The 12,481-nt window shown below is 71.9% G+C and overlaps 2 protein-coding genes across 7 annotated transcripts; both read left to right on the forward strand.

Annotated features, from left to right (window-relative positions):
- Window positions 1-32: 32 nt before the first annotated feature.
- HSD17B8 (hydroxysteroid 17-beta dehydrogenase 8) lies at window positions 33-4,385 on the forward strand. 6 transcript variants are annotated; one of them, XM_075134578.1, is made up of 9 exons: window positions 34-102; window positions 788-1,014; window positions 1,115-1,231; window positions 1,824-1,919; window positions 2,018-2,103; window positions 2,939-3,023; window positions 3,104-3,146; window positions 3,267-3,341; window positions 4,250-4,385. In XM_075134578.1, exons 1-9 carry the CDS (start codon window positions 57-59, stop codon window positions 4,264-4,266), a joined length of 792 nt encoding a protein of 263 aa, XP_074990679.1. In that variant the 5' UTR covers window positions 34-56; the 3' UTR covers window positions 4,267-4,385. The 6 variants fall into 6 exon arrangements, with proteins under 6 accessions (XP_074990680.1, XP_074990683.1, XP_074990684.1 ...); XM_075134579.1 differs by lacking the exon at window positions 2,018-2,103 and having other exon boundaries at window positions 33-102; XM_075134580.1 differs by lacking the exon at window positions 1,824-1,919.
- A 3,914-nt stretch (window positions 4,386-8,299) lies between these two features.
- Window positions 8,300-11,325, forward strand: RING1 (ring finger protein 1). Its single transcript, XM_075134567.1, is given in 5 exon segments — window positions 8,300-8,514; window positions 9,944-10,104; window positions 10,191-10,365; window positions 10,367-10,407; window positions 11,145-11,325. Coding segments are annotated over 5 exon segments (636 nt in total). The 5' UTR covers window positions 8,300-8,436.
- The last annotated feature ends 1,156 nt before the right edge of the window (window positions 11,326-12,481 follow it).

Consider the following 12,481-nt stretch of genomic DNA (forward strand, 5'->3'; position numbering starts at 1 on the left):
GCGGCGCCGCGCGGGGCCCTCCCCGCCGGAACTCGGTGGTCACTTCCGGTGCCGCCATGGGCTCGGCCGGGCGCCTCGGCGGGGCGGTGGCGCTCGTCACAGGTGGCCGTGACGTGGGAGGGGGGGGACACGACACACCCCCCCCGTGGGGCGGGGTCACGCGTGACGTGGGGGGAGTGGGGCATCCTGTGCGGGGGGGAGGGGGGGAGTGTCCCGCTATGCGTGGGGCGGGTGACAGGGCCCCACGGGGGGGGGGGTGACGGGCCCCACGCGAGGGCACGCGTGGGGTGACACGGTGCCCCGTGACGTGGGGGGGTGACATAACCCGGGGGGGGGAGCAGCGCGTGGGGGGATCCCCGTGACACGTAGGGGGTGGCAGGTGCGGGGGCGGGGGGGACAGTCCCCTGTGACACGCGGGGGGGGGGGTGACAGCCCACGGGGGGACCCCGGGTGGGGGGGGCAAACCCCTGTAACATGAGGTGACAGACCCCACGGGTGGCACCCGGGGGGTGGGGGGGGGGGGGTGACAGAGCCCATAGCGAGCAGCCTTGGGCGGGGGGGGGGGAGACCCCACGGGTGACACTTGGGGGGGTGAAACACCCCACGGGTGGCACTTGGGTGGGGGGTGAGAGACCCCACGGGTGACACTTGGAGGGGGAACACAATCCCTCGCGCCTTATGGGGTGGGTGACATACCATGGGGTGTCCGGACCCCGGGGAGCACCCCACGGGTGACCCCACCCCTCCCACGCGTGACACGCCCCCCCCCCCCCCCACGCGGCCACAGGAGGTGCCAGCGGCATCGGCCGAGCCGTCTGCGCCCGCTTGGCGCGGGAAGGCGCCCGCCTGGCAGTGGCCGACCGGGACGAGGAGGGGGCGGGGGACACGGTGGGGGGGCTCCACGCGGGGGAGGGACCCCACGCGGGGGGTGGGTCCCCCCCCCGGCCCCACGCCGCTTTCGGGGTGGACGTGGCCTCGGCCCCCAGCGTCACCCGGCTCCTGGCCCGCGTCCAGGTAACACCCCCCCCCCCGCCCCTTCCCCCCGAGTGGGGACCTGGGGTGTTCCCCACGCCCCTCCCCCCACGCCCACGCCCCCCCCCCCCCCGTGTCACAGGAGCACTTCGGGGGCCCCCCCAGCATCTGCGTGGGGTGCGCGGGCGTCACTCGGGACGAGTTCCTGCTGCGGCTGGGGGAGGGGGACTTCCAGGAGGTGCTGGGGGTCAACCTGACGGTACGGGGGGACGCGGGGGGACACGGGGGACATGGGGATGACACGGGGACACGGGGACACGTGGGGACATGGGGGGACATGGGGATGTGGGGGTCATGGGACACAGGGGGACATGTGGGGACATGGGGGGACATTGGGGGACGTGGGGGACATGGGGACACAGGGACATAGGGGACATGAGGGACATGGGGGGACACGGGGCGACATGGGGACATGGGGGGACATGGGGACATGGGGGGACACGGGGGGACATGGGGGACATGGGGACAAAGGGGCACACGGGGACGCGGGGGACATGGGGCCGTGGGGACGGGGGGGACGCGGGGGACATGGGGGAATATGGGGGGACATGGGGACATTGGGGGACATGGGGACATTGGGGATGTGTGGGGACATGGGGGACACTGGGGGGACATGGGGACACGGGGATGTTGGGGGGACATGGGGGGACGTGGGGACATGGGGACATGGGGGGACATGGGGACATGGGGGACACGGGGGGACATGGGGGACACGGGGACGTTGGGGGGACACGGGGGGACGGGGGGACATGGGGGACACGGGGGACATGATGGGACATTCCCCCCCCCAGGGGACCTTCCTGGTGACGCAGGCGGTGGCCCAGGCGCTGGTGGCCGCGGGGGCTCCCGGCGGCTCCATCATCCACGTGGGCAGCATCGTGGGCAAGGTGGGCAGGGACGGGGGGGGGACACGGTGACACTCGTGTCACACCCCACTCGTGTCACACCCCCACTCGTGTCACACCCCCACTCGTGTCCCCCCCAGGTGGGGAACCTGGGCCAGGCCAACTACGCCGCGTCCAAGGCGGGGGTGGAGGGGCTGACCCGCACCTGCGCCAAGGAGCTGGCCAGGTGGGGGACGGGGGGACACGGGGACACGGGGGGGACGTGGGGGGACGGGGGGGACGTGGGGACACGGGGGGGATGTGGGAACACGGGGGACGTGGGGACACGGGGGGGATGGGGGGACACGGGGGGGATGGGGGGGACATGGGGACATGGGGGGACGTGGGGACACGGGGGGGACGGGGGGGTGGGGGGGACGTGGGGACACGGGGGGACATGGGGACACGGGGGGGATGGGGAGGACATGGGGACACGGGGGGGACATGGGGACACGGGGGGAACGGGGGTATACAGGAGGGACGTGGGGACACGGGGGGGACGGGGGGACGGGGGGGGACATGGGGACACGGGGGGACGTGGGGACATGGGGGGGATGTGGGGACACAGGGGATGTGGGGACATGGGGGGACGTGGGGACACAGGGGGGACGTGGGGATGTGGGGACAGAACAGGGATGTGGGGACATGGGGGGATGTGGGGACGTGGGGAGACGGGGGGGGACATGGGGACAGAACGGGGACATGGGGACATGGCGGGGACGTGGGGATGCAGGGACACGGGGGATGCAGGGACACGGTGGACATGGGGACACTGGGGGGGCTGTGGGGACATGGGGGGGACATGGGGACACTGGGGGGATGGGGACATGGCGGGGATGTGGGGACACTGAGGAGGGACAGACATAGGGACACGGGGGATGTGGGGACACGGGGGACATGGGGGGGACATGGAGACACGGGGAGGGGTGTGGACATGGGTGACATGGGGACACTGGAGGGGGGACGCGGGGGGACCCTGGGGACACGGGGGGGACACCCTGAGCCCCACGTGTCCCCCCCAGGTTCGGGATCCGGTGCAACGCGGTGCTGCCGGGGTTTATTGTCACCCCCATGACGGACAAGGTGCCCCCCAAGGTGCTGGAGAAGGTAACGGGGGGGGGTGACACGGGGAGGGGACACTTGGGGACACTTGGGGACACCCCTGGGGTGACGCTGTCCCCCCTTAGTTTGCAGGGATGGTGCCGCTGGGACGCCTCGGGGACCCGCAGGGTGAGTGGGGACAGTGGGGGGCGGGGGGGGGACATGGAGAGAGGGGGGGACGCAGGGGACACGGGGGGGACGCTGGGGGACAGGACGGTCCCCCTGGTGTCACCGTGTCCCCCCCCCCAGACGTGGCGGACGTCTGCGCCTTCCTGGCCTCGGGGGAGAGCAGCTACATCACGGGGGCCAGCGTGGAGGTGACAGGTGGGACACGCTGTCACCCTCCCGTGTCCCTGTCCCCATTGGGGTGTCCCCCCCCCAGTCCTTGTCACCCCCCCGTGTCCCTGTCCCCCGTGTCCCCACCTCCCACACAGTGTCCCCCCCCATGTCCCCGTCCCCGTGGGGTCCCCCCCCCAGTATTCCTGTGTCCCCCACCATGTTGCTGTCCCCCATGTCCCTGTCCCCTCCTCAGCGTCTCCCCCAGTGTCCCCATGTCCCCCTCATGTCTCTGTCCCCATGGGGACCCCGTGTCCCCCCCCATGTCCCCATCCCCCATGTCACCGTCCCCATGGGGTCCTCGTGTCCCACCCGTGTCCCCATCCCCCATTGCCCTGTCCCCATGGGGACCCCGTGTGGCCCTCAGTGTCCCTGTGTCCCCCTCCATGTCCCTGTCCCCCATGTCCCCATCCCCATGGGGACCCCGTGTCCCCCCCCCAGTGTCCCCATGTCCCCCCCTGTGTCCCCATCCCCATGGGGACCCCGAGTCCCTCCCCAGTGACCCCATGTCCCCCCCATGTCCCTGTCCCCCGTGTCCCCATCTCCATGGGGTCCCCGTGTCCCCCCCCAGTGTCCCCATGTCCCCTCCATGTTCCCGTCCCCCATGTCCCTGTCCCCATGGGGTCCCCGTGTCCCCCTCCAGTGTCCCCATGTCCCCCCCCATGTCCCCATCCCCATGGAGACCCCGAGTCCCCCCTCCAGTGTCCCCGTGTCCCCCCCCCTCCCCATCCCCCATGTCCTGGTCCCCATGGGGACCCCATGTCCCCCCCCAGTGACCCCATGTGCCCCCCCCCCCATGTCCCCATCCCCCATGTCCCCATCCCCACAGGGTCCCCATGTCCCCCCCAGTGTCCCCATGTCCCCCCCCCGTCCCCACCGTCTCTCTCTCATTTCAGGGGGTCTCTTCATCTGACGGATCCGGCCCCGCCCCCCCGTGTCACCCCCCCCCCCAAAATAACGGGGTGAAGCCCCCCCCCTCCCCAGCTGGCGCTGCCTCTGCTCCCCCCCCCATGGTGACAAGGGGGGTCTCAGGGGGGGTCGTCCCCCCCCCGGACGCCTGAGTCCCCAACCCTGATTGGGGTGACAAGGGGGGTCTCGGGGGGGGGGGTCTCAGGGGAGGGTCCCCCACCCGGATGCCTGGGTCCCCTGTCCTACACAGGGGGTCTTGGGGGGGTCCCCCACCCTGGGTCCCCTGCCCTAATTGGGGTGACAAGGGGGGTCTCGGGGTGGGGAGGGGATCCCCTGTCCTACGAGGGGGGTCACAGAGGGGGTCTTTGGGGGGAGGGGTCTTGGGGGGGGTCCCCTGCCCTAATTGAAGTGACAAGGGGGTTCTTGGGGGGTCCCCTGTCCTAATTGGGGTGACAAGGGGGGATCTCGAGGGGGGTCCCCCACCCTGTCCGGGGTAACAAGGGGGGGTCTCGAGGTGGGGGGGTCCCCTGTCCTACAAGGGGGGTCACGGGGGGGGGGGGTCTGGGGGGGGAGGGGTCTTGGGGGTCGGTCCCCTGCCCTAATTGCGGTGACAAGGGGGGTCTCGGGGGGGGTCCTGGGGGGATCTTGGGGGGTCCTCCCCCGGGCACCTGGGTCCCCTGTCCTAATTGGGGCGACAAGGGGGGTCTCGGGGGGGGGTCCCCTATGTGGGTGCCTGGGTCCCCTGCCCTAATTGGGTGACAAGGGGGGTTCTTGGGGGGGGGGGTCTCTTTGGAGGGGGTCCCCCCCCGGGCGCCCGGGTCCCCTGCCCTAATTGGGGTGACAAGGGGCGTCTCGGGGGGGGGGGGGGTGTGCCCTACACGGGCGCCCGGGCCCCCCTTGCCCTGCCTCAGTTTCCTCCTCCCCAGCCCCCCCCTCCCCCCCCTCGCTGGGGCCGGGGCCGGGGCTGGGAGGGGGGCGGGGGCCCGGGGACAATGGGGGCGGGGGAGGGGCGGGGGGGGAGGGGGCGGGGGCCCCGTTTGAAGCCGGCGCCCGGTGGGGGCCGGGGAGATGCCGCCCATTCAGGTCCCCGTCACTCGGGGCAACCGGGGGCTTGGGGGGGGGGGGTCCCGGGGGTCCCCGCGCTGGGTGGCCCCCACCCGGGGGGGCCGGCCCCCGGCTTTGTGCCCCGCCGTCCTCCGCCCTCCCCCGCCATTTACCGGCCGCCGGGCGAGCGGGAGCGGCGGGGCCGGGCCGGAGGGAGCGCTCCGGACAGCGGGGTTAGAGGGGGCGAACCGGGCCGGGGGCGGGGGGACCCCACGGGTGTTCGCGGGAGGGGGTGGGGGGCGCGGTACTCGGTTCCCGGTGGGGACGGGGATGCTCGCTGGTGGATCCCGACTCGGTTCCCGGTGGATCCCGGACCCTCCCGGTTGCCCCGACCGGCTCCCGGTGGATCCCGACCCGCTCTCTAACGGATCCCGGACCCTCCCGGTGGATCCCAGACCCCGCTGGGATGCTCCGACCGGCTCCCGGTGGATCCCGACCCGCTCCCGGTGGATCCCGGACCCCCGCCGGGATGCTCCGACCAGCTCCCGGTGGATCCCGACCCGTTTCCTAACGGATACCGGACCCTCCCGGTTGCCCCGACCGGCTCCCGGTGCTTCCCGACGCCCCCCGGGATGCTCCGACCCGCTCCCCGACGGACCCCGGACCCCCCGGGATTCCCCGACTCGCTTCCCGACGGACCCAGACCCGGTCCCCGGTGGTCCCCGCCCCCCGCCGGGACGCTCCGATCCGGTCCCCGGCGGATCATGGACCCCCCACGATGACCCAACCCGGTCCCCGGTGGTCCCCGGATCCCCCGGGATGCCCCAACCCGGTCCCCGACGGATCCCGACCGCCTCCCGGTGGATCCCGACCCGCTCCCGGCGGACCCGGAGCCGCTTCCCGAGGGACCCCGGACCCCCCGGGATGCCCCGATCAAGTCCCGGTGGACCCCGACCCGGTCCCCGGTGGACCCCGATGTTCCCCGGGAAGCCCCGACCCGCCCCGGTGGACCCGGAGCCGCTCCCCGACGGACCCCGGACCCTCCCGGTGCACCCCCACGCAGTCCCGGACCCCCCCCCCGGATCCCCCCGGTTTCCCCCCCCCCCGGTTCTCCCTTCCCCGCACCCGCCGCCACCGGTTGCTCCCCGACGGTACCGAGCATCTCCCCCCCCCGCCCCGCGACCACCCCACGCGTGTCACCACCGGTCACGACGGGAAGGAGCGATCCCGGCGGGGCCGCCCCGCACGGTTCGGGCTCCGGCTGCATGGGGCGGCCCCGATACCGGGGGTCCCGGGGGTCCCGGTGCCCCCCCCGAGCACCGGCTCGTGATTGTCCAAACGCAATTCTTGTGTGGGCGGCCGAGAGTTGGGTGTGGACGTCGTGAGCCGGGGCTCCCACCGACACCGGGCACCGGGGGCACCGGGGGGAACTGGGGGGCAGAACCGGGGCTCCCACCGACACCGGGCACCGGGTGGCACCGGCGGGCACCGGGCCGGGGCTCCCACCGATACTGGGCACTGGCGGCACCGGGGGCAGCGGGCCGGGGCTCCCACCGACACCGGGCACCGGGGGCACCGGGGGGAACCGGGGGGCAGAGCCGGGGCTCCCACCGACACCGGGCACCGGCGGCACCGGGGGGAACCGGGAGGCAGAACCGGGGCTCCCACCGACACCGGGCACCGGGTGGCACCGGCGGGCACCGGGCCGGGCCTCCCACCGACACCGGGCACCGGCGGCACCGGGGGGCACTGGGGGGGCAGAGCCGGGGCTCCCACCGACACCGGGCACCGGGGGCACCGGGGGGCACCAGGGGCACCGGGGGCACCGGGCCGGGACTCCCACCGATACTGGGCACTGGCGGCACCGGGGGCAGCGGGGCCGGGGCTCCCACCGACACCGGGCACCGGGGGCACCGGGGGGAACCGGGGGGCAGAACCGGGGCTCCCACCGACACCAGGCACCGGGGGCACCGGGGGGAACCGGGGGGCAGAACCGGGGCTCCCACCGACACCGGGCACCGGCGGCACCGGGGGGAACCGGGGGGCAGAGCCGGGGCTCCCACCGACACCGGGCACCGGAGGCACCGGGGGGAACCGGGGGGCAGAACCGGGGCTCCCACCGACACCGGGCACCGGGGGCACCGGGGGGAACCGGGGGGGCAGAGCCGGGGCTCCCACCGACACCGGGCACCGGGGGCACCGGGGGGAACCGGGGGGCAGAGCCGGGGCTCCCACCGACACCGGGCACCGGGGGCACCGGGGGGAACCGGGGGGCAGAGCCGGGGCTCCCACCGACACCGGGCACCGGGGGCACCGGGGGAACCGGGGGGCAGAACCGGGGCTCCCACCGACACCGGGCACCGGGGGCACCGGGGGGAACCGGGGGGCAGAGCCGGGGCTCCCACCGACACCGGGCACCCGGGGGCACCGGGGGGAACCGGGGGGCAGAGCCGGGGCTCCCACCGACACCGGGCACCCGGGGCACCGGGGGCACCGGGACGCTGCGGGGCAGCCTCCGGGGCTCCCCCCCGACCCCCGGTACCGGAGGGGAGGGACCCCGGGGACCCCCGGCCCCCCCGCCCCCGCTGCCCGTGGCAGGTGGCTCTGAGGCCCCGCCCCCTGGACCCCGGCCCCGCCCCCTGGACCCCGACCCCGCCCTCCCGACCACGGCTCCGCCCCCGATATCCCGCCCCCTGTGCCCCTGACCCCGCCCTCCCGGCCCCGCCCCGCTGCTCCCCCATTGGCCGAGCCGCCCGATTGGCGGGGAGAGGAGCGTGGGACCGAGAGCGCGCCGGTGGTGAATCCTATTGGCTGTCAGGACCGGCGGGAGAAATCCCCCGGCTGTGATTGGCTGCAGGGGGGGTGGGTGGGTACGTGGGGCGGGAGCTGTGGGGGGGAGGGGTCCCCGGCGGGGGAGGGCGGGTCCGCGCGCCGGCGCGGCGGGTGATGTCATCAGCCGGGGCGAGCAGGAAGTGACGCGCTCTCCAAGCGCCGCCCCCTCGGCGTAGCGGCAGGAAGGGGGGGACCCGCCGGCGGCTGAGGGTGAGGGAGGGCCCGGTGGGGGGAGGGGGGGGTCGGTACCGGGGGAGCCTCCGGTCACCGGCGCCTCCCCGCAGAGCCCCGCCCCGCCATGGCCGCCCCCGCCAACGCGCAGAGCGCCAGCAAGACCTGGGAGCTGAGCCTGTACGAGCTGCACCGCACCCCGCAGGTCGGGGGGGCCCGGGGGGCGGGGGGCACCGGGGGGGGAGCACCCGGGGGGGGGGGGGCACCGGGAGGGGGAGCACCCGGGGGGGGGGGGCACCGGGGTGGGGAGCACCCGGGGGGGGGGGAAGCACCGGGGGGGGGCAGCGGGGTGGGGAGCACCCGGGGGGGGGGGGGGGGGCAGCGGGGTGGGGAGCACCCGGGGCGGGGGGGGAAGCACCCGGGGGGGGGGGCACCGGAGTAGGGAGCACCCGGGGGGGGGGCACCCGGGGGGAGGGCACCCGGGGGGGGGGGCACCCGGGGGGAGGGCACCCGGGGGGAGGGCATGGGGGGGGGGGCGCCGGGGGAGGGGGGAACCTGGGGGGGGGGGCCCGGGGGCCGGGGGGGGGAGCACCCGGGGGGGGGGGGCAGCGGGGTGGGGGCGCCGGGGGAAGGGGGGCACCTGGGGGTGGGGGCGCCGAGGGGGGGGGCACCCCCGGATTGGTGGGGGGCACGGGGGGTGGGGGTGGGGGACATCCGGGGGAGGGGGCACCGGAGGGGGCACCTGAGGGGCACAGGGGGTGGGTGGGGGGTGCCGAGGGGGGGGGGCACCCCCGGATTGGTGGGAGGCACCCAGGGGGAGGGGGGCGCCGGGGAAGGGGGGGGGGGTGGCTCCCGGAGGGAAGGGAGGGCACCCGCGGGGTGGGGGCACTCGGGGGAGGTGGGGGCACCGGAGGAGGGGGCACCCCCGGGGTGGGGGCACCCAGGGAGGAGGGGGACACGCACATGGCCTGGCAACCCCCCAATATGTGGGGGGGGCACCGGGGAGAGGGGGGTGCTGGGGAGGGACAGGGGGACACCCCCCCTTGGAGGGGGGGGGACACAAGGTCTGGCACCCCCCAATATGGGGGCTGGCACCTTGGGGGGGGGGGCACGAGGGCTGACAGCCCCCCCAGGTGTGGGGGAGGGGAAAGGGGGGGGACACCCCCTCCTGTTTTAGGGGCACCCCGGGGGAGGGGACACCTCGGCGGGGGGGGTGGGGGCACCCCTAAGGTGTTGGGGGGGGGGGCTGGGAGGGATGAGGCCGGGCACCCCTCGGGGGTGGGGCACTGTCACCTTGAAATCCTGGGGGCGTGGGGGTGTCCCCAGGGTGGGGTGGGGGGGACCCCAAACCCCAGAGGGGCCAGGTATGGGGGGGGTGGGTGGGAACAGCACCCCCCACCCCGCAGCAGCCACGCTGGTCCCTCCTTGGGGACGTCCCCACCTTGGGACGTGTCCCAGTCCTTGAGGTGACGTCCCTGGTCCTTGGGGGTGTTGAGCTGGTCCTCGGGGCCACCTCTCTGCTCCTTGGGTCCCCCCCCCCCATCACCCCAAACCCCAGAAGAACCGAGGCAGACGAGGGGTAGGGGGACAGCACCCTGTCACCCCCCCCCACGGGCCGTGACACCCCACCCCAGGAGGCCATCATGGACGGGACGGAGATCGCGGTGTCCCCGCGCAGCCTCCACAGCGAGCTGATGTGCCCCATCTGCCTGGACATGCTGAAGAACACCATGACCACCAAGGAGTGCCTGCACCGCTTCTGCTCCGACTGCATCGTCACCGCCCTGCGCAGCGGGTACGGCGGCGGCGGCGGCGGGTGGGACGGCGGCGGCGTCACCGCGCCTCACCCGTCGTCACTTTTCCACCCCTCCCGTTTATCAGGAATAAGGAATGTCCCACGTGTCGGAAAAAATTGGTTTCCAAACGATCCCTGCGACCGGATCCCAACTTCGACGCGTTGATCTCCAAGATCTACCCCAGCCGCGACGAGTACGAGGCCCACCAGGACCGCGTCCTGGCCAAGCTCAGCCGCCTCCACAACCAGCAGGCGCTGAGCAAGCAGCATCGAGGAGGGGCTGAAGATGCAGGCGATGCACAGGTAGGGCCCCCCCATTACGGACTGGGACCAGTACTGTCCCGTATCTTCATCTTCATCAGTGATACGTGCCACCATTGTCCCTTTGACGTGGTCCTGCACAATGTTCTCCTCTCTCAGTTGGATGGGGTTGATGGAAGGACCATTTGGTGGACCAGGAATTGGGTGGGTGGTGGCAGCCAAGGAGTTGTGGTCAACGGCTCCACGTCAGGATGGAGACCAGGGATGAGTGGTGGTCTTTAGGGGTCCGGACTGGGACCAGTACTGTCCCGTATCTTCATCTTCATCAGCGACACGTGCCACCGTTGTCCCTTTGACGTGGTCCTGCACAATGTTCTCCTCTCTCAGTTGGATGGGGTTGATGGAAGGACCATTTGGTGGACCAGGAATTGGGTGGGTGGTGGCAGCCAAGGAGTCGTGGTCAACAGCTCCACGTCAGGATGGAGACCAGGGATGAGTGGTGGTCTTTAGGGGTCCGGACTGGGACCAGTACTGTTCTACATCTTCATCTTCATCAGCGATACGTGCCACCATTGTCCCTTTGACGTGGTCCTGCACAATGTTCTCCTCTCTCAGTTGGATGGGGTTGATGGAAGGACCATTTGGTGGACCAGGAGTTGGGTGGGTGGTGGCAGCCAAGGAGTCGTGGTCAACGGCTCCATGTTAGGATGGAGACCAGGGATGAGCGGTGGTCTTTAGGGGTCCGGACTGGGACCAGTAATGTTCTGTATCTTCATCAGCGACACGTGCCACCATTGTCCCTTTGACGTGGTCCTGCACAATGTTCTCCTCTCTCAGTTGGATGGGGTTGATGGAAGGACCATTTGGTGGATGAGGAATTGGGTGGGTGGTGGCAGCCAAGGAGTCGTGGTCAACGGCTCCATGTTGGGATTGAGACCAGTGATGAGTGGTGGTCTTTAGGGGTCCGTACTGGGACCAGTAATGTTCTGTATCTTCATCAGCGATACGTGCCACCATTGTCCCTTTGGTCCTCCACAATGTTCTCCTCTCTCAGTTGGATGGGGTTGATGGAAGGACCATTTGGTGGACCAGGAATTGGGTGGGTGGTGGCATCCAGAGAGTCGTGATCAATGGCTCCACATCCGGACGGAGACCAGTGATGAGTGGTGTCCCTTGGGGGTCCGTACTGGGACCAGTACTGTTCCATATCTTCATCGGTGACATGTGCCACCATTGAGCCTTTGATGTGGTGCTCCACAACGTTCTCCTCTCAGTTGGATGGAGTTGGTGGATGCATGGATCAGGAATTGGGTGGGTGGTGGCAGCCAAGGAGTCGTGGTCAACGGCTCCATGTCCAGATGGAGACCAGTGATGAGTGGTGTCCCTCAGGGGTCCATACTGGGACCAGTACTGTTCCCTACCTTCATCAACCACACAGATGGTGGGATCGAGGGCACCCTCAGCAAGTTTGGAGATGACCCCAAGCCGAGTGGGCTGGTTGATGCTCTAGAGGGAAGGGAACCATCCAGAGGGTCCTGGACAGGCTGGAGAGGTGGGCCCAGGTGAACCTCACGAGGTTCAACCAGGCCAAGCACAAGGTCCTGCACCTGGGTTGGGGCAACCCCAAAGAGGACCCAGGCTGGGGATGGAGGGGTGGAGAGTGGAGAAGGACTTGGGGGATGAAAAGCTGGACATGGGCCCGCAACGTGCTCGTCCTTGGGACAAGAAGGCCGACCATCTCCTGGGCTGCCTCAGAAGAAGCGTGGCCAGCAGGAGGAGGGAGGTGAGACCCCCCTCGGCCAGGGGTCCTCAGCAGGGACAGACATGGACCTGTTGGAGCGGGGCCAGAGGAGGCCCCGGAGATGATCAGGGGGGTGGAAGTCCTGTGAAGAAAGGCTGAGAGAGTTGGGGTTCCTCAGCCTGGAGAGGAGAAGAAGCGGGGAGACCTTCTCGAGGCCGAGAAGAACGGTGGGGACCGACTTTGGGGCAGGGCCGGTTGCGACGGGGACGAGGGGGAAGGGTTTGAACTAAAAAAGGGGAGATTTAGGCCAGATGGACAGAAGAAATTCTTTACGCTGAGGGTGGTGAGACCCTAGAGGGTGCCCGAAGAGGTGGG

This window comes from Calonectris borealis, chromosome 33, assembly GCF_964195595.1.
Source record: "Calonectris borealis chromosome 33, bCalBor7.hap1.2, whole genome shotgun sequence".
NCBI lineage: Eukaryota > Metazoa > Chordata > Aves > Procellariiformes > Procellariidae > Calonectris > Calonectris borealis.

Coding starts and splice junctions, on each gene's coding strand:
- HSD17B8 (XM_075134578.1), top strand. CDS start 57: ATGGGCTCGGCCGGGCGCCTCGGCGGGGCGGTGGCGCTCGTCACAG. Junction 103..787: donor GGCGGTGGCGCTCGTCACAG/GTGGCCGTGACG, acceptor ACGCGGCCACAG/GAGGTGCCAGCGGCATCGGC. Junction 1,920..2,017: donor TGGGCAGCATCGTGGGCAAG/GTGGGCAGGGAC, acceptor TGTCCCCCCCAG/GTGGGGAACCTGGGCCAGGC.